The sequence below is a fragment of the Crocodylus porosus genome, unplaced genomic scaffold (assembly GCF_001723895.1).
Source record: "Crocodylus porosus isolate Cpor-Errol unplaced genomic scaffold, CroPor_comp1, whole genome shotgun sequence".
Classification (NCBI taxonomy): Eukaryota; Metazoa; Chordata; order Crocodylia; family Crocodylidae; genus Crocodylus; species Crocodylus porosus.
Window position 1 is genome coordinate 6,961,093 of NW_017728934.1, and position 25,520 is coordinate 6,986,612.

The 25,520-nt window shown below is 45.0% G+C and overlaps 1 protein-coding gene across 2 annotated transcripts in view; it reads right to left on the reverse strand.

Moving 5' to 3' along the window:
• Positions 1 to 25,520, reverse strand: part of FKBP6 (FK506 binding protein 6) — a 45,852-nt gene that overhangs the window by 14,427 nt on the left and 5,905 nt on the right. Inside the window, exons 3-8 of one of the 2 annotated variants that reach the window (XM_019546424.1) lie at positions 24,898 to 25,100; positions 22,488 to 22,607; positions 20,696 to 20,890; positions 20,225 to 20,334; positions 13,420 to 13,510; positions 12,747 to 12,775 (exon numbers count right to left, since the gene is read on the reverse strand). In XM_019546424.1, the coding sequence (XP_019401969.1) occupies positions 12,767 to 12,775; positions 13,420 to 13,510; positions 20,225 to 20,334; positions 20,696 to 20,890; positions 22,488 to 22,607; positions 24,898 to 25,100 (728 nt within the window). In that variant the 3' untranslated portion in view covers positions 12,747 to 12,766. Of the gene's footprint in view, positions 1 to 12,746; positions 12,776 to 13,419; positions 13,511 to 20,224; positions 20,335 to 20,695; positions 20,891 to 22,487; positions 22,608 to 24,897; positions 25,101 to 25,520 lie in introns of those variants that run through there. The other variant, XM_019546423.1, reaches the window with a different exon arrangement.

Here is a 25,520-nt window from a genome sequence, read left to right on the forward strand (position 1 = left end):
ATTGCTGGCTGGAAATCTCATCACTGGCCACCTGATGCTACAAGGGATCTGCCACTACTGATTTCTCACTGCTGTTTGGAGTCACTATTGAAGCACGCTGCCTACTGTTGGTATGCGGTCAGACAGCGCCACTGGGTCGGCAACTGTGGTCTCCACCTCTCTGCTGCTCAGGGTTGCCACTGCTGTTTTGGTTTCTGCCACCTGTTGCCTCTCAGGACCATCACCACTAGGTTGTTGCTGAGACTGGTGCTGAAGTGAGCTACCTGCCACCATTGCTTTTGGGAGTGCCACCAGGGTGCTGGCTGCCTGTTGCCACTTGGGACTGCCACTTATCAGGATCACCACCTGCCGCTACTGTGAAAGCACCACTGGGGCCTCTGCTACATCTAGCCACTCAGGGTCACTGCTGAAGGCACCCCTCTAGGAGGTCCACTATTGGTCTCTCTAGTAAAGCCAGCTTCACCTGTCTCTTACAAGTGAATATTTTAGTAGCCTCAGCAAGAATGACTTCAAAGGGGGGGGGGGAATCCACTCTGGAGTCTTCCTAGGCTCTCTCTCTTATGAAGAGCACAAATACAAACTGTAGGCCTTGGCTCAGGTCACACTGAGCACCAACCAACCTTTGGTAACCCCTGTACAACTGTCTCCCACAGCCCGTGTGCCTTCAAAAATTTAAAAGGGAGGCCTAGTGATACAAAGATCTTGCCAGTGACACAAAGACTTGCCCCCCCTCAACCCCTTACATTTAAATTTAAGACACAAATCAGTGGATAGCCACAATTCGGGTCTTAACTTTTTGAATCTGCATACCCAGGGAGGGTGTGTAAATTTTAGAACACTTACAGTAGTCATGTGCTCAACCATATGAAATGTTTTATATTATACAAAATGTCATTTTGCATAACAACTGGCCTGCCATTGAGAAGGCTGCCTCTTTCTCTTAAAATTTAATCATTGGGCTATGTTAAATTGCCCTAGTAGCTAATCACAGTTGCCAGGACTGTGAAACCACACTGCCTTGAAACCACACTGCTTCAAAGCAGAGGTACCAAAATTCTGAAGAAAAGATCAATTTGTAATTTTGTTACAGAGTTCAGAAGTGATCACAGCCAGCGGACAAACTTTGGGCTTGCTTGACTACAGAATACACTTCTTCAGGTAAGAGTAAATTTGCTAAGCTGTTTTATCCAAAAAAAGAAAAAAAGAAGAAAAAAGAAAAAAGGACTTATGAAATTCCTCTGTCCATTAAAGACCTCCTGCAATGTAACTGGGATGGTTACTGCTCTCTCCCTGCCCAGCTGAGCATTTATGTCTTCCTTTGCCCTCATCTGCCCTTCTACCAACCATTTTAGGATTTTTCTCATCTATTCCTTCAGGGAATTTACTCTAATTTCTTCCAGGGATTCTCCAGTCCCCTTGAGGATTCTCCTACATCCCATTCCCTGACAGTAAGTAGTAGGAGGTGGAAAGGACCTCCTTCCTGAAGCTGGAGATGTTCAGCAGCAGCTACAGGTGAGGGGGGAAAGGAGGAAGCAAAGAAGCAGTTTGGAAGGAAAAGGATTGGTCTCAGCTGCCTGCATCCGATTTGCTGGCAGATAAGGTTATTTGGGTAAAATGTGGTATCTTTTATTAGATCAACTAGACAGTTGGAAAAATTATTCTTTGCAAACTTGTTTGAGGAAGGTTCTGGGGGCTTTGTCCCCATGTTTCCTCCACTCTTGGAGATGGGGAGCAGAGTCAAGAGGCTGCTTCCTGATCATTCCCCAGACTCCAGTCTAGGGAAGGCATGGGGTGTCTTCCTCCCCTGCCACTCCATTCCCCCAGGGACCAGGAGGGGTACAGCAGCTACTACTTTCCATGCCTTCCCCAGACCAGGATTATCCTAGTCTCAGGAACGTGCAGATATTAGGGGTGAGAGTGGGCAGCTGCAGGCTGAACACCTGTACAGTCATCTCTCAGAAAGCTTTCGACTGGTGGAATTTTCTCAGACATTTCCACCAGTAGAAGTGGACATCTGTTCATGGCCCAACACTTCATGCTGTCCTGATCACTTAAAGGTACAGAGCCTTAATTCAGGTCAAGTTAGCGGCACTTCCCAGCTCTGCAAAATGCTTCCCTTTCAACTGGAATCACTTCAGTTTCTCTCAGGATCCCTCAAGGCTCCTGTTTCTTCTGTATACTTAACTATGAACCACCTTCATCGAAGCCAGAGCTGTCCAACTTCTAAACACCTAGGGGCCACACATCACAAGGCCTATACCAGGGGCACTGTGCTGGTGCCCTCTCCCCACCACCATCTCCCTCCAGTGTCATATGGGCACATAAACACAATCCACCCACCACAAATGCAACATGCTCCCCCACCTCCCCGATGGCATGGATGCAATCCCCGCCCAGGCATTGCCATGAGCTCCCCATCAACTTCCATGCTGCCATACTGCCCTGTCCCTTGGGCAAAGAGAGAAAGTGGCAGCCAGAATGCTTACTGGGGGTGAGGGGTGGGGTCTGGAGGAGAGGGGTGGTAGTCAGGCAAGAGCCCCCTTGCAGGCCGTATGCAGTTCATGGACCATCAGCTGGACAGTTCTGATCTATGCTAGATACCAGTGACAGACTGCTATTATAGACTGTAGTGCTGCACTGATTTATTGCACATGGCTGTACAAGGAAATAAAATAATTGTCAGGACCCCACCACATGAATCTCACCATGGTAGAGCTCAGACACCTGGTCCTTTTCATACATTTTCTTACAGTTAGAAAGTGCAAGAAGATAGCTAATTTACACCTTCTGAAGTGAGAAGAGAGTCTAAGGCTCTCCTTGCCTTGGGCTGTCAAATCACATAACATGCTTGAAAAGAAATAGGGCACAGAAGCTGACACAGCTGCTAAATGAACTTTGACAGCCCCTAAAGCCAAACCAGATTTTAACAGACATTTATCCACAATAGCAGAGACAAATGGATGTCTGAACAAGATTTTCAGCTCAGAAAAAGACTTTACTATATGAAGGCATCTCATTAACATTTTATAATTGTCTTAACAACAAATTACTTTACTTCCAAACAATCAGGTCCAACTGGTTATGGTTCCATAGCTGCTATCCTTTTGGCTCCAGGCAGCTATTCCTTTTTTATCTGGATAGAGAATATAACCCTATTTCTAAGAGTGGCAATTTAGAAGCATTGGAATTTAACTGTTTCTGCCAAAGTTACCAGACCCCATTACCTAAACAGTCCTGCCCCATAGGGAGCCATTAATAACACTAGAGATATTTGCAGCATTTATACCCTATGGAATTATGTGCAGAAATATTCAAAGTTATGCACAGAAAAAGTCAAAGTTATGTGCTGAGGGGTTGCATGTGGTGGCATGGAGCTAGCCTGGCCCACTGGCACACGCCTTCGGACCAGACCAGGCTGGTTCCGTGCCAGTACATGGGGCTCACAGCACTGCAGGCTGGAGCCATGTCTCATCGGGCTGGGCTAGCTCCGTGCTTCCACATGAGGCTTTCAGCACTCCAGCAGGAAGCTGCACATGGAGGCATGGAGCTCACCCAGCCCAATGCCACGCAGACTGAAGGCCATGGAGTCATAAACCATTGGGCTGGGTGGGCACCATGCCTCTGCATGGGTCTTTCCACTGGAGCCAGCCCAGTCCAGCCTGATAGCGTGTGGCTCCTGCCTGCAGTGCTGCGAGCTGCATGTGCTGGCAGGGAGACCATCTGGTGTGCATCAAAGGTGCACACCAGCAGGCCAGCTCCATGCTGCCATGTATAGCCCCCAGGACTCACCTAGAGATATGTGCCACTGGGGGCTCTGCCTCCCATGGTCACGAGTGCCCCCAGGGCCTACTGTCTCCTGCTGCTGCTGGTGGCAGGGTCTGTTCACCAAAGGGTGGGAGGAATCCTCACACCCACCCACAAACCCCACATCCACCCATACATACCCCCACTCCAACCCACAAACCCCACACCCACCCCTTCTTCCTCTACAGGCAGGAGTTCCCCTCCCCATTCACCAGCTGTCCAGTTGCATACCACCACCACGCTCAGTGCCTCCATATGGTGCTCCAAGCTGGAGTGCCAGGAGCCCCGTGATGGTGGAGGCCCAGGGCGTGCCTGGGTTAAATTATGCAAAATTATGTAATTATGTCCAATCATACATTTTATGTGCAAAATTGCGTGGGTGCATACTTGCCTAAGTCCCCAGGCATTTTAGTTTCCCAAAGTGACAAGGAAGAAAACAAAGTGCTCAGATGAAACCTCTTGCTGTAGCCCAATAAAGACGCACGTAAAAAACAAACTCCCCTTTCCTCTCCACTCTGCAGGAGAAATGGTGACACTTATTGTGAGTAGCTCTCATGAGTTTTCCACCAACAAGGGCACACAGTGTACAGAATTCTCGATACCATTTCTCCCCCCCAAGACCCAGTTAATCTCATCAACAGGACACTGCCCTTGCCAAATGGGTGATACAGAAAAGGAGTAACAGCAGTGAGGAAAACATGGTGATGGAAGTACAACTTCAGGCAAACTGCTTTCTAGATAGTGGATACCAGCATGGGCAAGCAAATAAAACTACAGCAGCGATGTCAGGCACACAGCAGTCAGGACAGGCAATGACAATAACTTCCAGTATTATTTAGCTTTATATCCCACTATATCCAGAATGGCTCAGAATGGCTTACAATAAATGACAAACAGCAATAGCAAATTCCCTAAACACCACCACAAGTCTAGTACTCCACCCCACTTTCTCACCCTTAAGAACAGCCCCTTCACCAGTTAGGTAAATGAGCTCTGTGCTACCGTTACCTTTTGACTTTTCTCCCCCATTTAATACTCACTTGCTGCATCTTATTTTAAGCTGGATTACACTACTGAGCAAGGACCCTGTTCACATCAATTATTTTATTTGCCCACTATTCAAAGATAATTTTTCACTACCATCACCACTGTTTGCATCAGAGGTTCCACTAAGAGGGAGAGATCTAGGATACCAGAGACCAATGCTGCTGAAGCTGGTTCACTATCCATTCTCAAGACATCTTGATTGCTGGCCACAGTACATTTAAGGAAAAATGTCTAGGCAGTTGGAAAACCATCCCCATGGAGTGCAAGTGTGACTACCAGCAATAAGCAAACTAGTTCTTTATAGTCAAGTGTACAGGAGCACATGAAAAAAGTGGTGGAGCACAGTGTATATGAAAGTAACAGAAGTCTAGTTAAGCCCACTTACAGGTTTCCCTCAATTTATGCGGGTTCTTTATATGAGAATTCACTCTTACATGACGAGCATATTTAGACCCATAATTTGTTATACGCAAGGTAAATTTGCTCTTATGCAATCAGCATAGATGCTCCTCACCCAAGCAGGTAAGTCTGTGGGGGGAGGGGAAAGGACCTGCTTGTGATGCATCTGTGATGAATGACAAAGTGCAGTTGGCCTTCCTGACTGCGTCCCCACATTGGTGGCCCATGTTCATCTTGGAGTCTATAATGACTCCAAGATCCTTTTCTGCCTCTGTGCTGATGAGAAGGGTGTTCCCCAGCCTGTAGGTATGCTGCTGGTTCTTCCTCCCTAGGTGCAGTACTTTGCACTGGTCAGTATAGAAACCCACATTGTTCTCATCCACCCACCCCTGTAACCTGTCCAGATCCAATTGCGGCGTGTCCCCCGCTTCTAGTGTGCCCACTTCTCCCCACATCTTAGTGTCATCCATGAATTTGAACAAGGTGCTTTTCACCCCTTTGTCCAAGTTGATGATAAAGATGTTGAAGAGTGCAGGCCTAAGGACTGAGCCCTGGGGAACCCCACTGCCCATGTCCCTCCAGGTTGAAAACAACCTATCCAGCACCACTCTGTGGGTGCGGCCCTCCAGCCAATTGGCGACCCATCTGACTGTGCAGGCATTGACACCACAATCTCCTAATTTTTTTAATGAGAATGGGGTGAGAGACAATGTCAAAGGCCTTCCTAAAGTCCAGAAAGACTATGTCCACTGAGACACCTGTGTCCAACGATTTTGTGACCTGGTCATAGAAAGCCACCAAATTGGTCTGACAGGACCTGCCTCTAATGAACCCATGTTGATTGCCCCCAAGCATATACTCCCCTACCACACTGGCCCTTTTTCAGTCCTCTGGCACCTCGCCAGAGCACCATGAGTGCTCGTAAAGCTTTGCCAGGGGTCCCACAATAACCTCTGCTAATTCCCTCAGCACTTGGGTGGAGATCATCAGGACCTGCTGATTTGAACACGTCCAGTCCCACCAGAAGTTCCCCGACTAGGTCTTCTCTGACCCTGGGCCTGGCTGTGCCTCCCATGGGATCATTGGGGATCCCAGTGGGAGGGATGACCTGGTCCCTGCTCAGAAAAATGGAGGTAAAGGAATTGTTAAATAGGTTAGCTTTGTCATCTGGTGAGACCACCAGATTTTCTAGCATGTCCTGCGGAGGCCCCACATTACCCAGAACCTTCTTTTTACCCACTATTTAAAAAAAGGATTTGCTATCCTTGATCCGGGTTGCTAGTCTTAGTTCCACCTCTGCTTTGGCCTTCCTAACAGCCCCCCTACAATCCAGAGCAACGGAGGTATAGTCCTCCCTGGGGATGGCCCCTCCCTTCCATTGGGTGTACCTCTCCTTTTTTAGCTTTGAGATGTTCCTGGATGCTTTTGGTGAGCCATGGGGGCTTTTGAGCACCCTTGCCCGCTTTGATCCGTGTTGGGATTGCCACCCTTTGGGCTTGGAGGATCGTCTCATTCAGGAATGACCACTCTTCTTGGACTCCCAACCCCTCTGAGAGTGCCTCCACAACTAGGCTCCTTAGCTCAATGAAATCTGCCCTCCTGAAGTCCAGGGCTGCTGTCTTGCGGCAGGCCTTTGCCACCCTGCGCTGGATGGTGAATTCCAGTAGGCAACGATTGCTATTACCCAGGTGATTGAGCACCCACAGTCCCCTCACCAGGTTGTTGCTTGTGGCCAGGACCAGGTCTAAGAAGGCATTTCCCCTAGTGGGACTGTGCACCTCCTGGGTTAGATAGAGGTCCTGTAACATGGCTAGGAACCTATGTGAGCAGACAGACCTGGCTGACTGCTGTTCTCAGCAAATGTCCGGATAGTTTAGGTCACCCATGCACGATGACCACATCTTTTGACTTAACGGCCTCCATGAACTGACCTGAGAATTCCCAGTCTAGCTCTTCTCCCTGGCTGGGTGGTCTGTAATAGACCCCCGCTGTTAAGTCCCTTTCCCCCTGATCCCCTTGTATTCTGACCCAGAGCACTTTAGTCTGCCCCTCCTCTGACCCAGTGGTGCTCGCTGAGGATGTGAATTGCTTTTTGACATAGAGCAGCACACCCCCGCCTTTCCTCACTGTTCTATCCCTCCTGTACAGCCTATAGCCCTTGATGTTCACCACCCAGTTGTACGTTGGATCCCACCACGTTTTGGTCAGCCTCACTATATCTGGGTTTGTGTCACCTAACAGGAGGGCAAGTTCCTCCTGCTTGTTCCCCATACTACGAGTGTTAGTGTATAGGCAATAAGTGTTCTGCCAAAGGTGCTCTGCCACAGGACTCAAGACCGAACAACAGTGGGATGTGTATAGAATCATAGGACTGGAAGGGACCTGCAAGATCATCAAGTCCAGTCCTCTACCATGGGCAGGAAGTAAGCGGGCTCAGACAAGCTCTACAAGGTGCTTGCCCGGTCTCATCTTGAACACTTCCAAAGATGGTGACTGTACCACCTCTGTTGGGAGTGTGTTTCAGGTTCTGGTGACCCTTTCAGAGAAAAGGTTTTTTTTTTTTTTTATGCCCAGCCTGAGTTTACTTTCTATTAGCTTATGCCCATTGGTCCTCATCCCCCCCCACACTTTGAGGTGCCTTCCTGAAGAGTTGCTCCTTCAGATCTTGATGCTCACCCCAATGTACTTGTAGGTGGCTATCAAGTCACCCCTCAGCCTTCTTTTACTCAGACTTCATAGGCCCAGTTCTCAGAGCCTTTCCTCATAGGACCTATCCTCCATGCCTCTAATTATATGGGTGGCCCCTTCTTCAGTGGTGACACATAGGGGATGCATGTGCACCCTGACCTGGTGCAGTAGTCATTTAGGCAATGGGCAGGTGGGAGCTTCTGGAAGAGGCCACAGTGATCAAGTGGCTGCCTTGCACTTGGTGAGATCAGCTATGGGAGAGGACCCCCCCACAGTCACTGACTGATCACTGAGGGGTGGGAATGACATGGCTCCTCCTGAGTAAGGTGGCCCTGGTCACCCATGCTCTTCTTTGTACCTTCTTAAGCTTATCCACACCCTTCTTAAAGTGCAGTGCCCCGAACTGGACACAGTACTCCAGCTGAGGTCTCACCAATGTGGAATAGAGAGGAAAGAATACTTCCCTGGATCTAATGACAACACATTGGCTGATTCACACCAGAGTTCTACTTGCCCTTCTGGCAACCTCATTGCACTGTTGATTCATATTCATCTTTTAGTCTATCATGACCCCCATGTCCTGTTCAGATGCTGTGCCAGCCAGTGGCCCATCACCCATTGTGTAGATATGGTGAAGGTTCTTCCTACCCAGATGAAGAACCCTGCACTTCTTGTTAAAGCTCATCTGATTCTGTTCAGCCCATAAATCCAGTCTGTTAAAATCGTCCTGGATCTTTGCCCTATACTCTGATGTGTCCATGTTTCCCCACAGCTTGGTATCATCCACAAACTTGATCATTGAGCTTTCCACCCCCTCATCCAAGTCGTTTGTAAATATTTTAAAGAGCACTGGTCCAAGCACCAATCCCTGGGGGATGCCACTGGAGACGGGCCTACAGGATGAGGCCATCCCATCAATTTACAGCTCTCTAGGACTGGTCTCTAAACCAGATATCTACCCACCTCACTGCAGACTGGTCCAACCCAGTACCCTCCAGTTTGGTTGAGAAAATCCCATGAGAAACAGAATTAAAGGCTTTACTGATGTCTAAGTATACCATATCCACCTCATGTCCTTTGTCCAGAAGTTTAGTTACCTGGTTGTAGAAGGACACCAGGTTTGTCAGGCATGATCTACCCTTGACAAAGGCTTGCCGGCTGCTGCTTAACACCCCATCAGTTACTAGCTTGCAACTGATGGCCTCAAAAATTTTACCCAGGACCAAAGTCAGAATGACCAGTCTGTAGTTTCCAGGGTCATCCCTCTTCTCTTTCTTGAAGATGGGCAGCATGTTGGTCCTTTTCCAGTCATCAGGGATCACTCCTGAGTTCCACAACTCTTCAAACAACTTTGCCAGTGGTGCTGCTATAAGCTCAGCCAGTACTTTCAGGAGTCTTGGATGCAGGCCATCTGGCCCAGAAGACATGAAAATGTCCAAGTGTTGTAGAAGACACCCCACCTGTTTAGGACTGATTCCATGTAGTCTGTTGTCTTCCCCATACTCCCTGGGCCTCTAGTCAGGTGAACAGACCCAATTTGATTTGAAGAATACTGAGGTGAAGTAGGTATTTGGGAGTTCTGCCTTCTCACAGGGATCGACTGTGGGCTGCTCCTGAGTATTCAGTAAGGGGTCCCAAGGTGGAGCCTAATTTTTTCTTGCTCCCTATGTCTCTATAGGACTTTTTGTTGCCCTTTATTTTGGTTGCCAGCTTGATATCCATGCCTGCCTTGGCTTTTCGTGTCTCAAATCTGCAGACTCTGGCTATATGTGTATTCCTCTCTAGCTGCTGAACCATTCTTCCATTGCTCGTATGCTTCTTCTTTCATGTTCAATAGTTCCCTAAAATCTCTGTTGAGCCAAGTGGGTCTCTTGGCTCCGTTCCTGCTTTTTGTCTGCATGGGGATGGCCTGTTTTTGGGCAGTGAGAGTTGTCTCCTTAAGGAAGTGCCACTGTTCCTGAACTCCCCAAGTCATCTAGTTGATGGTTGCAGAGGGCCTCTCCAACTAGCCTCCTGATTTTGGCAAAGTCTGCCTTTCTGAAATCTAGGACCTCTGTTCTGCTGATTGATTTCCATTCTTACAGTGGATGGTGAACCTAATTAGGTCGTGATCGGCGTCACCCAGAGTACCACCAATCCTCAGGTTGCCTATCAAGTTCTCCCCTTTGGTCAGCACTGAATCCAGAGTGGCTTTATCTCTAGTAGACCCTTCCACAACCTGTGTCAGGAACAGATCATCTACTATCGCCACGAAGTTGGCTGACCTGCTGGAGGTGGCCGAGTGGTCCTCCCAACAGATGTCAGGGTAGTTGAAGTCACCCATGACAATCATGTCTCTAGTGCTAGCTGCTTCAGTCAGTTCTCTGGAGACAGCCTGATTGTTCTCTTCTTGGGAGGGAGGACTCCCACCAATCACGTCTCCCTCTCCTGGTCCCCCTTGTATCCTGACCCATAGGGTTTAAAGGGACGCTTCCTTGCTGTCCAATGTGACCTACAGGAAGGGGTATTACTCTTTCCCCGTAGAGGGCCACACCTCTTCCCTTCTTCCCAGCCCGATCCTTCCTGTAAAGCCTATAGCCTCCAATATTTACTGCCCGGTCATGCATGTCATCCCATCAGATCTCTGTTAACCCAGTCAGATCAAATTTCTCATCTATCAGGAGTGCCAGTTCATCCTGTTTATTTCTCATGCTTCTGGCATTCCCATAGACACCAGTGTTTTCTCCTAGTCGCCTCAGGTTTTCTGTCATGCTGCCAGCATCTCAAGATGTCAGTGCTTATCTGGACATCCACTGCTTGAGTACCCTCCCATGTGTTATTGTGGCTAGAGGATTTGTGTACAGCAGTGGGATCTTCTCCCCCACCCCTGGAAGTGCCTAATTTAAAGTCCTCCTCAACAAGTCAACAATTCTTGTACTGAAGAGCATTCTGATTCAATTTGGAGAGATTAGAGGGCCCTCTTATTCAATCTGGAATCAGGAATTCAGCCATTGAATCGGGCCAAATCTCTGCTGAAGTGAATCAGGGACCAAAGCTTTGCACAGCCCAACTAGTTATCAGATTCATAGAAGGTTTCTATGAAATTAGTAGGAACTCTGGCTTTGTTAAAACACGGAAAGTCAGGACAGTCCTAACTGGGCTCAGGTGCTGTGATTACCAAGAAGGATTTGTATAATATTCAGTACCAGCACAAGTAGATAAAATGTATTGCATCCTGTCAGACTCAAACTTCATCTCCCTGTTGGAACTTTAGCCTTTTGACTTCATATTTAGTTAGCATTTATAGTAACAGTGGTCCATATAGAAAGAGAAATGGTAGAAAGCAAGTGTTATTTTCTGCCCAGAATCTGAAGGAAGATAGCATTTCTAGTTGGACTAGCTTTAAAGCACCCCCACTGTCATTTTTCAGCGCAGGGATGCTGATACACATGACGCTGCAGAACGGTTATTACCACGCTCTGGCAGTCTCGATTAATAGAGTTTGCTCTGACACACTGTAATTACAGTGCATTGGAGCAGCCTGGCTACACGTGTATAGGTCTTCCATATGACTGCTCTTGTAAGGGTAAGATTACTGGTGAACTGTTCAGCTGACCACTGAAAGGGATGGAGACAAACTGAGTAGTGAACTCCATTATCAAGCTCCCCCTGCTCTCCCTGTAGAGCCAAATATTATTTACCAATCCCTGTACCACAGCAAGCCGAAAGAGCATAGGAAAAGGCCTCAGCCATGTTTGGGAAATACACAGGAAGTCAAAGATAAGATTATGGAATTTTCTTTTTACAGTCTTCATATACTCATTCAACACTTATATATAAGATCTTTGCTTTCTGTAGGCAGTAGGTCTGACAAAGATTTAACTCCAAACTCATGGACAGCATCTGTACTTAGAGGAAGTTTCTGAATATACTTGGGTGAGACTACTGCAATAAAAGGGAAGAGTTTTTCAGTTACAAAATACCAGTGTAAGAATTACAGTGCGACTGTGCAGTAACTGGAGTTATTGTGCAGTAGCATCACTGAATGACTTTTTTGTGACTGACTGTGTAGTAACCCACAATTACTGCACAGTCAGCATCTCATGTAGATGCGGCCTGTGTTAAGGGATTACCTCTTGAGGACTTGTTGGTATTGCTTAAAATAAGTATTGAGATTATATTATTTTACAAAACAAGATTGTGAGCCACAAATACATGAGTCATATCTGGACTGTTTTCACAAACTAATACAACTTAAATGTAGATGCATTTTTCTGTTAAGGAAAAGGTGCACATTATCCAAAATATGCACATGAAATACTGTATAGACCCATCCCTTGAGAATTAGGAATCTGGCAACTGACACTAAGATTTAAAAATTTCAACTTAGTCTTTTCATGAAGTGGCACAAATGCAGTTTGGAAGAAGAGAGGAAAATCATTAATAGTAATTCTAGTGTACTTCCTGAAGTCCAGGTCAGCTTAACAACCATCACAACAATTCCTCCCAAAATCAAAAGTGAAGGAGAGCTACTTGGTTTTCTATGGAACCCTGACCTATAAAATGGGGACAGGAACTGAGCGAGGATGAAGGAAAAGGAGAATACAGCAAAAAACATTTTGAATAACTCAGTTTTGCCATGTTATTTGAGAAAGTTACATTTTTTAAAAACTTTTAAATGTCAGTTTTAACTTTCTAAATGGAATGTTTGAAACATGTTTCAGAATTTCTCTTTTAATCTTTTTCATGTCAGAAAATTAGGGTTGGAAGGGACCTCAGGAGGTCATCTAGTCCAACCCCCTGCTCGAAGCAGGACCATCCTCAAATAGATCATCTCAGACAAACCAGATCATCCCAGCTAAGAAAAAAAAATGAAAGAAAAACCTTGAAATAAAACATTCCATTAAAATGAAGTGTGTGCATGTCAAGAGATTCAACTGATTTTGGGGGCAGGATAGAAAATTCTCCATTTCTCCCCACCCTCATTTTCATTCTGAAGTGGAACCAACTTTCTCTAAATTGTCAAACCTAAAAATTCATCTTTTACCTAGCCCTAATCAACAACCAGTCTGGATGAGTACTAGGAAAAGTGTTGAAGTTATATTCAACTACAGCCAGGTTTAGGAACTCATTGCCTGCTGATCTGATGTTAGAATGCCGACTCCATAGTCTTCTTCTCAGAGCATGTTTCCTACAAACTGAAAACATTTTTTATGCACAAAGACACAGTTAAACATTATCTTACTGCCTCCTCCACTTTAAAGCACTCTTTATTATCTTAGGTTCTTTGTGCAGAATCTTCATGTATAGAAAATGAACTATGTTTATAACTAGTTTGTGTATCCTGGCTATCAGTGTGTATAGACATGCATATGTAAAAATCAACTGACCAAACAGAAAACAAAACAAACAAAAATACCTTGTCCAACTAGACATAAGACTTTCAGGGAACTAGATATGGGGGCACAAAAAATGTCTGACTTGACAGTTTGTCTCCAATACCTTTACTTTTGGTTCCGCAGAAGGAAGGCGGAGGCGAGCAAACATTCGGCAGCACATCTCTTTCTGTTTATCCATGTATTCTCTGTAACAGCTGCAAAGTAAAGCAGGTGTTTCCATTATAGGATGCCTACTTCTATGCCTGCAGTTAATACCAATATTATAAGCCCAATGTTTTGAAGCTACAAAACTGAAGCAATATGCAATACTGAAGTTACTCACTAAGCGTATGTACAAAAGTGGCTTTTTTGCCATTTAAAGCACTTTATTGCCATAACTTAACCAAGGCATATGCCATTACAGCACTTAAAAAATGGGTACAGCGCTTTAAACTAACCCTTGTTAAATGAAGTATTTAATCTGAAGTATTGTATTCTGTATGCTGGTCAAATTTCTGACCAGTGCAGATGCCCCAGGAGGCTTCAGAGTGCACCTTACCTCGTAGCCTGGAAAGTGCAGGGAGGCTCAAAACCCCATCCCCTGCTTCCCCCCCCGCCCCCCGCAACCAATACACTGCACTTCTGTCATGTTTAAGAGTGCTGTAATTTTATAGTGCTATAAAAAGTGCTCTAAAACACTGTAAAACATGCATGGAACACTTCTGTATACATCTTAAATTCCAGAGACAAAGAAGAATTTTATAATAACCAAATTTACTTGAGTTAAATTTTATAAAGGTAGGTAAAGCAGGAAGACCACATGCTGCTGATGGTTCAGAAAATTCTTTAATATTTTACCTTTGGAGAACAAAGTAGATCACAGGTGAAAACAAGGGACCATCTGGCCCCCAGAGACCACTTGTTACAAGTCACTATTTTACCAAAGGGAGCAGTCCAAAGATTATACTATGATTTGGAGGACAAGAAATTCATTAAAAATGTTACCCAAAACAACTGACTAGATTATATTAAAATTTATAGTACACAATGGGATGGTTTAGTTGGGGATGATCCTTCCTTGACCAGGATGCTGAACTAGATGAATCTGTGGGGTCCCTTCCAGCTCTACTTTCCCATTACCCTAAGTCTTTTGAGGAGATTAGGAGGCTATCACAGCTATCTAAAGCCAGGCTCACTTATACCAATGAGTCTAGCAGGAATTCTAAAATTCTGTAGCCCTTGCAAAGGACTTGATGACTTGGTGGGATTTTGCCTTCATTATCCCCACTGGGCACATCTACATAGAATCATAAAAAATTAGAGCTGGAAGGGACTTCAGGAGGTCATCTAGTCCAACCGCCTGCTCAAACCAAGACCATCTCCAACTACACTATCCCAGCCAAGGCTCCTTCTAACTGGGTCTTAAAAGCCTCTAAGGATGGAGATTCCACAACCTCTCTGGGTAACCCGTTCCAGTGTTTCACGATCCTCCTAGTAAGTTTTTCCCAATATCTAACCTAAACTTCCCTTGCTACAACTTCAGACCATTGCTCCTTGTTCTGTCACCTGTCACCACCAAGAAAAGTCTAGCTCTGTCCTCTTTGGAACTATCCTTCAGGTAGTTGAAGGCTGCTATTAAATCCCCTCAGTTTTCTCATCTCTAGACTAAATAAGCCCAGTTCCTTCAGCCTCCCAAGTCATGTGCCCCAGCCCCCTAATCATTTTTGGTGCCCTCTGCTGGACTCCCTCCAGTTTGTCCACATTCTTTCTGTAGTAGGGGGCCCAAAACTGGACACAGTGCTCCAGATCTGGCCTCACCAATACTGAACAGAGGGGAATAATTGCTTCTCTTGATCTCCTGGCAACACTCCTACAAATGCAGCCCAGAATGCTGTTACCTTTCTTAGCAACAAGGGCACACTGTTGGCTCATATTTAGCTTATGGTCCACTACCCCACAGGGCCTTTTCTGCAGAATTGCTGCCTAGCCAGTCAGCCCCCAGCCTGTACTGGTGCATAGGACTGGTGCATAGTCCTAAGTGTAGGACTTCGCACTTGTGCTTATGGAACCTCATGCGATTTCTTTTGCTGCAGTCCTCCAATTTGCTTAGGTCTCTCTGAATCCTAACCCTACTCTCCAGCCTAATACCGCCCCTCCTGTGTCCCACGCTTGATGTCATCTGTAAACTTGCTGAGGGTTTTGCATTTCAACTTGCTGAGGGTGTACTCTATGCAATCTTTCAGGTCACCGATGAAGAAACTGAAAAAAAACTGGACCCAGGACTGACTCCTGGGGCACTCCATTTGAAATTAGCTGCCAACTAGACGTGGAGCCATTGATTACTACCCTCTGAACCTGATGATCCAGCCAGTTCACCTTATAGTCCACTAAGCCAACCCATACTTCCTTAGCTTGCTTACAAGAATACTGTAGGAGACTGTATCTAAAGCCTTATTAAAGTCAAGGTATACTACATCCACCAGTCTCCCCACATCTACAGAGCTAGTCATCTCATCACAGAAAGCAGTAAGGCTAGTCAGGCATGATTTGCCCTTGGGGAATCCATGGTGACTGCTCCTAATCACCTGCTTCTCTTCCAAGTGCTTAGAAATAGATTCCTTGAGGACCTGCTCCATGATTTTTTCAGGGACTGAGGTGAGGCTAACTGGTCTATAGTTCTCTGGAGCCTCCTTTTTCCCTTTCTTAAATATGGGCTCTCTATTTGCCCTTTTCTAATCACCCAGGACCTCCTCCTGATCGCCATGAGTTTAAGGACGATGGCCAGTGGCCCTGCCATCACATCAACTAACTCCCCCACCGACTTTGGGTGCATCCTGTCTGGCCCCATGGACTTGTGTATAGCCAGCTTTTCTAAACAGTCCCATACCTGTTCTTTTGCCACAGTTGGCTGCTCACCTCCTCCCCAAACTGTACTGCCAGGTGCAGTAGTCTGGGAGCTGCACTCACCTGTGAAAACTGAGGTGAAAAGGGCATTGAGTAATTTAGCATTTTCTGCAGCCTCTGTCACTAGGTTGGCTCCCCAGTTTACTAAAGGACCCACACTTTCCCTGACCTTCCTCTTGTTGCTGACATACTTGTAGCAACCCTTCTTGTTAGCCTTCAGATCTCTTGCTAGCTGCAGCTCCAATTGTGCTTTGGCCTTCTTCATCCCTGCATGCCCGAACAATACTCTTATACTCCTCCCTAGTAGTTTATTCGAGTTTCCAATTTTTATATGCTTCCTTTTTGTGATTCAGCTTACTAAGGAGTTCCCTGCCAAGCCAAACTGGTTTTCTACCATACTTGCTAGTCTTCCTGCACATCAGGATGATTTGTTCCTGCACTGTCAGTAAAGTTTCTTTAAGATATAGCCAGCATTCCTCGACTTCTCTCCCCATCAGACTGGCTTCCCAGGGGAACCTGCCCGCAAGTTCCTCAAGCGAGTCAAAATCTACTTTTCTAAAGTTTGTGGTCCTTACTCTGCTGTTCTCCTTCGTTCCTTTCCTCCGGATCCTGAACTCAATCATCTTGGTTGCTGCTGCCTAAGTTGCAATGCACTTCTACATTCCCCACTAATTCTTCCTTATTTGTGAGGTGCAGGTCAAGAAAAGCATGGTCTGCAGTTGGTCGCTCCAGCACTTGTACAAGGAAGTTGTCCCCAACACTTCAAAAACGTCCTAGATTGCCTGCGCACTGCTGTACTCTCCTCCTAGCAGATGTCAGGGTGACTGAAGTCCCCCATGAGAACCAGGACCTGCGATCAGGAAACTTCCACTATCTGTCTGAAGAAAGCCTCATCCAACACATCCTCCTGATCTTGTGGTTTATAGCAGACCCCCACCATCACCCTCGTTGCTCTTCCCTCTGACCCTAACCCAGAGACTTTGAACAGGTCTATCTCCCATTTCATACTGGAGCGCTAAGCAATCATACAGCTTTGACATAAAGTGGATCCTCCTCCTCCTCCTCTTCTCCCCTGCCTGTCCTTCCTGAACAGTTTACACCCACCCATGACAGTGCTCCAGCCATGCAAGCACCCACAAAGTCTCTGTTATTCTGATCATGTCACAGTATTGTGACTGTGCAAGGACTTCCAATTCTTTCTGCTCGTTTCCCAGGCTCTGCATTTGTGCATAGGCACCTGAGGTAACTAGCCAATTGCCCTGATTTCTCAGGAAGAATGGGGATGCTTCCCCCGGTGCCCACTCCTGCGTGAGCTTCCTCCAGGTCATCCACATTCTCACTTAACTCAGGCTGAAAGGTATTGTGATAACTGCCTAAATCATTGCTTTCTTCTATTTTACATTTATTTCCCTGTTGTTGCTGTTGTAATAAAAGCACAAAAAGCTGGTAATTATATTAACTGACACAAACCAACTGAAGCAGAAACTCCAAGATGACATTTCTTTTTCAAACCAGTTTTTCTATTGTGTTTGGGTACTACAGCATTAAATTATATGTTGCTACAATACCTGAAGACCGAAGAGAAGCAACAAATCTGCCTGCAATTACAATCTGAACTACTTCTTCATCTTCTTTTGTTTAGAAATATTTTAAATCTAAGCATACTTGGACCAACAGTTTTCAATTACACTCAGGAAAATAATGAACAAAATAGCCTATTAGAGCCAATGGTGTTATACTACGCTGGTCAAAAAAGACCGTACCTTATAGCAAGATTCTTGAAAAATAGAAGATAATCTAGGAACATCTCCTTAAAACTTGTCTGATATGTTCACAAAGTTATTGATCCTGGGCAATCTTAGTAGAGATAATTACAAGTGACAGGAATGGTATGAAGGAGAGAAGCAGATAGCTATGTTAGTCTAAAGGAGTTATCCTGAATCTCAGGCAGGTTAGCCAGTAGATCATTCCAAACCATTTTCTAACTAACACTTCACATTTTAGAGCTCCTTATAAAGTGCTTAACAATGTGGTATCTAAACCCCGAGGCACAGAGAAAGATGAAGAGCACATCTTTTGATTCTCCTCACCAACATCCAATAGCACTGGATAGTCAATTGCTATTTACTACTTAAGACAGCCATACATCCAGTTGAACAACCCAAAACAAACAACTTTCCCCATGTGCAAAAAAGTTTAGTCAACTCCCTGCCAGCCACATAGCGCATTGTTTTCCATTCCATTGTTTCTTTTGTCTCCTTTCAAAGGGTATGAAAAAGTAATGCTTGTGACCCCCCATAAAACAGAGGAAGTGTTGCATTTTCTCTAACTCTGGCAAAGCGGAGTGGCAGAGAACTGCAAATAGAATAGATAGTGCTAGAGCGTTAAGCATTTCAAACAAAGTTAGTTATCATGACAAATAGCTAAAGAATAGCTATACCGAAGCATACATTTTCTATTTGGCATGCTTCAGCTTTTGGTCACTCCAGATGAAATCCAGCCAACACTTGCAATGGAATAAAAAGGTTTGAGAGCTGTTTTGTGATCTAGATAAAAGCAACCTGTTGATTTCACTGTAGCTCCAATGCCTTCACAGCATAACTCTTAAAAGTGCATGCATCACAAATGTCACTAACCAACAACTTTTCAATTATTTTCTTCTGAAAACACCAGCAGTGGAAGAAGAGACTAGAACGGGACCAGCCAAAACACAACTAAGGCAGGGATTCGTTCTGTTAGCAGAAAGAAAGTTTACCTGCAGGACAAAGTTTGCCTCCAGTGATGTGACGAAGAATGTCTTGCATTTGAAAGCTTGTCTGTCTCTCACCTACATATTTGGTCCAAAAACAGACATCACCCTAAGAAATTTGCTTCTCCAGGACTGCCAATTTATTATTTCCAAAGCAGCATGGAATTTGCTTTCAAAAATCTTCCCAGTAATTAGTGCTTGTTCCGTGCTGCATATCATCATCAGCAATAATAGAAAAGATGGGGTAAGCCAGTGGGGGTCAACGTTTTTGGCAGGTGGGCCAAAATTAGCCCTGCACTCTTCCACTCTGATCCTTTTTCTCTGCTAGATCTGCCGTTGTGCATTTCCTACTCTGTGGCTACGTCAGACACCGACTATGCAGTTGTTACTGCACCGTCATTGAGTATTTGTATAAATCAGTACTACATGACCATGCAGTAAGTTACTGCGCAGCAGCATTGCTGAAGGGCTTTTCTGTGATGTTGGCTGCACGGTACTTTGTTACTGCTGCGCAGTAGCATCATATCACACTTGCTGCCACACAATGCTATTGCACAGTTGTAGCAAGCTACTGTGCACTCTGCATCTCATGCAGACATGACCTGTGCTTTCTGCCCAATCTCCTGCTCTGCCTTCAGCCCTATCAACTGCTGTGGGGTCTATCCCCTCCATGTTCTGTTGCATGCCACATATAGAGACTGCCCGTACCGCTAGTGAGACACGTGTGACACCCCTGGGACAGGCAATTAACATATCTTAAAAAGGAATTAAAGGCAAATGCATTACTTTGCATTCACGTACTGCAACAGCACCTTATTGCAGCAAGAGCTATACAATATTTTGTTCAAGGTATTTTAGCAATATCAATTATCTTGTCATCAACAGCCTGCCCTACCTACTCAAACCTATTTTCTAATAGGTCCCTTCCGACGCTAAAATCTATGAAGGATGCAACTGCCATAAGAGATTCCCCCCACAGTAACTGAATATGTCAGATACTCGCATCACCCTTAACTACTGTGTCTGCAAAATATTCAAAACTGGCTTTTCTATATTTTTTCCCTTAAACAAAAAGGGGGCGGAGGGGGGGGAAAAAGAGAGAGAAAACTATATTTCCCACAGTTACTGAAAGAAACAGTTATTTTTGCTGGCTATGTCTTTAATAGCTTCTAAAATACTTCTAAAGTTTTATGACCAACTACTTCCACAGAAGCGTGTATTTTTAACTTGGGCAAGCACTGCCCCCTTCTCAATATGGAAAAAGGAGTCCTCTCACCTTGCCAGTTTTTTCAGTTCACAGTTAATATCATGGTTAAAGGGCTGCTCTTTTTGAGCTTTAATCAAGAAATCACGAGCTTTTTCATACTCTGACATAGAAAGACAAGCCTGTCATTGAAAGAAGGACAAGAATTAATAGACAGATATATACTCTCATCTTTTCTTCAAGACTGAAGCACGTATTCCCATAAACAAGTGACTGATTCAGATAATTGTTTCAGACTGCGCGAAGAGCAGCACAACATATTTGGAGACCCAGATTTTGGTTTTGTGAGCACCTGGCACACATGCAATGAATATTACAGTAGCCGTGTATACATGGTACATTTGAAGTCTGCTACCATGTTCAGATTTCTGAACACCTCATTTCAGAATATCCAAGATGTCCCCCACAGACATATGAAGTGGGGTGTCAGCTTGAAGTTGATATTGCCTTTAAACCCAACACAGAAATTAATTTTTCCTTCACCTGGCCACATCTAAATAGTGCTTTGGCATTTCTCTCATCAATCTCCAAGGCCTTTTCTCCATACATCAGAGCTCGGGCAGGATGTTCCAGCTTTAGGTAAGTAAATGAAAGATTCAGGAACACCAGCAGCTTTGCAGCATCAATCTGGCTCTGCTCACCCTCACTGTATGGCCTGCGACACAGAATCAAGGATGCCTGAGCAAACATGGGAACAAGACCAATGGAAGTGATTCTTAGTGGATCGTTTTACTTGTGGAAAACACCTTCATCCCACCCATTATCAAAATGAACACACTGCAATATTCTCCTGATGGACATAATCACAATAAATAGCAAAATATACAACAAAGAATTTGCAAGAAGCATGGTAACATGACCACTCAGAATGGTCATTTGCTTTAGTGGCATTACATATGGCAGGGATGTCAAACTCATTTGGTCACATGGTTTGCATGAGTTGTATGGGGCTGGTTGATGGGCTGGATCAGGCCCACAGACCCTCCTGGTCCCCACCAGCCCACCTGGTGGATCTATTGCCTACTCCCGGACTTGCACCACCCATGGTGCCTGCTCCAACTGGTCTAGGACTTGCACTGGACGTATGCCAAAACAGCTGCTGCATGCAATGTGGGTCCTGGAGCAGGCGCCTCATTCAAGATAGATCCCAGATGGTTTGGAGCAGACACAGCAGGTGGCACATATCCTAGGTCCTGCACATGGGGCTAGTATGGTGGTATGGGTCAACTCAAAACTAGGGCAGCACCAGGGGCTAGATAACAGAGCTCTGTGAGCCATAACCAGTTTACAGGCCATATCTGTAACAACCAGACAGAGCCAAATCTTCAGTGAGCTCAAAAGGGAAGCAGATACACCTGGAGCCTTGACCCTAGGTTTGCTTTGATGGTTCCTACATCACCATGGATGCTATACAGAGCATTTTTTTTTTGTTTTAAATACATAGATTTCAAAGGAAGAGTAGATAAATTTTACAAGTACAAGTGGAAAAGAATACTCAAAGGAAGATGTGTAAAATATGTCTTTGTAGAACCAAGCAGTTCCAGTAGAAAAAGCATATTCAAACAGGAAAAGTATTCCTGTGAGACATGCAAACCAGACGTAAATAAAACTAAGTAGGGAATGTATCTTGTGACATTAGAAACAAAGAGGGTGAAGTTTCCCATTGAATAGTGCTGGGGTGACATTTTCCTACTGGGAGACCAGAAATTTAATTGTGACTTGAAGTGCAAATAATTCAGAAGGACTGGATCTTTAATGAGTCTGGAATCTTAGGCTGCTTTTGAAAAACATCTCTCTGGAACACCTTCACTACATAGTGCCATACTGTATGACTTGCTACTCCTCCAGGTGTCAGTTGTGCCAAAAGATTCCAGGTAGATGGTTACTAATTTAAAACAGAAGTAGTCAAGATTTGCAGACCCATTTTTAGATCAATTGCACAGAACAGAGTATTTGAAGTACACCAAGTCTCTCTGTATACTGTTTTGCCTATGCTTACTGGGGCCAGTTGTGTTGAAACACAGAGAAAAAGTGTTCCACATACAAGTACTAGTCTTTTCCCCCTCTGCTACAGCAACTTAATTACCATTATGAAAAACATTAAGACAAGAACTTAAAAAGCCTAATAGAATCAGACATATTGGTTTTAATTAATCTTCTAAGTATCTATTCTTTAAACTACAGTATAAGAATAGTTGATATTTTGAACTAGTGCTCAGTAATCACTAGCTTCCATAGCCTGCACACATAACCACAATCATCCTGCTTAAATTACCCTTTTATATCTATCTTTAGCATCCATGAAGTGCTTCTGACGGAAAAGGTAATTCCCAAACTGTCTCTCTGTATCTGCCACTTTCAACACTTTTTGTAATGGGAACATATCTTGTTGGCCCTGCACACAGAAACAAAAAACCAATCAATTTAAACAACAGAAATTAGACACAGAATGCAGACTGGTGGTAAGCACCTACAAACTCACCACAAAATGAGCGGGCATCAGAAGCAACTCTCACACAGAATTAACACAACAGCACCATCACAAACACCACTAATGTTAATGCTAAGAACTTCTGTAGGAAATTAAAACCAACAAATGGAATAATGGCATTCAGGACTGTTAGCTGAGAAGCAACAGTGGTGGCAGTGAAAAAAGCCTTCAACTCTGAACAAGTGGTTATGAGAGTTTCTGTTATGAGCCACGTTATAAAGGTCCTTCTGCATGGGACACTCGGTACAGACCCTAAAACTGCTGCCCACCATCCTGGAGGATCACAGGGCTGAGACCAATAATTAATTGATTATCAGTCCCAGTCCCAGCACCGCACCAGAATCTTGAATCATCTTAGGTGTAGTGCCCTGGTTGGGACTAATGATGAGCTGATTGTCAAATCACAGTCCTATAACTCTGGGGCAGTGGCCACCTACATTTCAGCTTGATCCTGATAAGTGAAAGATCCAGGATCCTTCCTCCTGACATGAGGATTTCCTTGTCCCACCTGGAGGACGTGTTTTACAGCTCGGACACACAGTACTCACATTTTAAGTGCATTTAACCATGCGAAGCATAAGGTGTAACATGGCTTACTGTTGTATGTAAATATTTAAGAGTCTGGCTCCCCCTAGTGCAAGTTAAACATTTATGGTAGGGTTATAAACAAGGAAAAGCTTGCAATTGATTTGCTAGATTTTAAAAATGGTATTATACGCTGCTTATTGTTATCATAATTCAAACAAGTTTGTAGGCCGAGTCTTTGAAAACTTCCACTGCCATTTGCTTTGAAGAAAACAAACAGTTGGGGAAAGCACTAATGTGTACTTCCAGATTTTCTTGAAACAGGTTGAAAAAAAAAAGAGAGGAAAGTTTTAACAGCAGAACTCTGACAGCTTTTAGGACCAAATCTTGAATGAAGGGAAATGGGCATTACTTCACTGATTTCCCTGTAGTGGAACATAATTTTTTTTTTTAAGGTAACATTGAGCACAAGATAATGCTTAATATTCTTCACTAGCTTGAGGGCCTGGAACATGGGAGGTAGGTATGGACCACTTTGTCTCCCTTTTCTGTGAAAGGAAGTGGGAGCAATCCTGCACAAGCAGCAGCGGCAAATGTTTGTATTTAGATTTATCTATGCTGTTATTGTAAAGAATATGCTGACAGGAATGAGGACCTCGTGAATATGCCACACAAAACATTTGAAACAGCTTGCAGTTAATAGTGCTCAATACTACACCACTCTCTACTGTAAGGGGGTCCATCTCCAGGGGTTGCTGTGGCACCCCCTGGTGGTCACACCTTACCTAGTGGCCAATTTCAGTTCACCAGGTTGGCTTTGCCTTCTCACCTGCCATGCCTCAAAGTTTTAATTATATTAATGTAAGGAGGCTGCCTTCAGAGAACCCGAGTTCAGCCTTTACGGTGACTTGTTCCACCTCAGTCATCATCAGGCTGCTAGTCTGCCCAATCCCCACAGACAGAGCTCTGCTCAGGCTAGGGTCTCTCTGCCTTCTTGCTGAGCTCCTGGCCCTATCTTGCTTACGCTGGCCTTTGGCCCCGTTTTGCTCTTGTCTGTGCTTCAGCCCATTCTGGACGTTGGCCCTTCGTAGCCCACTGGGTTCCCGACCCTTGCAGGGCTGTATTTGGGCTCCCAGGCTTTAGCTCCAGCAGCCCATTGAATCCCAGACCCTTGCAGGGCTTTACCCACACCACAGAATGCCTTCTAGGCACCTGACCCAGGACCTCCTCATCCCCTTTAATCCACTCCAAACCTTGTGGTTAACAACTTGAAACAGAAACAAAATGTGTATAGAAAGAGAAATAAGATACAGCTCCCAGCAGAGCTCCAGCACTCAAGAGGTTCTGAGCCAGACTGAGCCTCCAGGCTTACATGGACCTTGATTCCTCCCCCTTCTGGTCACTTAACCTAAATGCTGCCTATTATGCAAATCAGCAACAGAGCTCTCACTCTCCTCAAACAGCTGCTCACAACCCTGCAGCTCCACTTCCTGCATGCTGTATTCCTCAGCCTGTCTTCTGCAATACTGCTTTTTCTTCATTCCAGTAGCAGGGGCAGAGGTCCCCTGCTATAACTATCACTACAAATAGTGATGAGAAGAGAGAGAAGTTTTAACTTTCTGGATTTATAGCTCAAGCCCGCTTTATATGTATGTACTGGTCAACTCACAGCCGTCAGAGCAAAGAATGAGTCAGATTCAGCTGAATCAAGGAAGTCCATCAATTCTATCTCAAACAAGACTGTGGCATTAGGAGGAATCAATGGAGGACAGCCCAGAGTCCCATAGGCATAATGTGGCATGAAGAGGAATCTCGCCAACTCTCCTTTCTTCATGGTCAGCAGACCAATCTCCATGCCCCACAATGTAATCTCTGGGGAGACAAAAGACAGAACTTTTAATGTGAATTCTGAAAACAATTTGAATTACTGATTGCTCTTAGAACCTTTTGGGCAAGCGTTAGCTTTTCCAAGTACCAAGAGTTTGACTGCCAATTCATTTACACAAAGCATAGCACAATAAGCACCCCAAAGAATGAAAATTATCTGTCACAGCATACCGTAGCTTGACGGACCCCAGGATTGAGTCTGATTAGAGGTGCATCAATACATCGGTCCCATATCAGACTGGCACTGATATGAGGAAAATTGAGAGTATCAGCAATTGACTTTTTTTTGGCTGATGTGGCCGATAATGTGGCCAATAATGCCATGTGCACATGTGCAGCCACGGTGCAGCATGTAGGTGGTCAGGAGCACAGCCCTGCAGTGTGAAAAGCAGCTGGGTCTGTCTG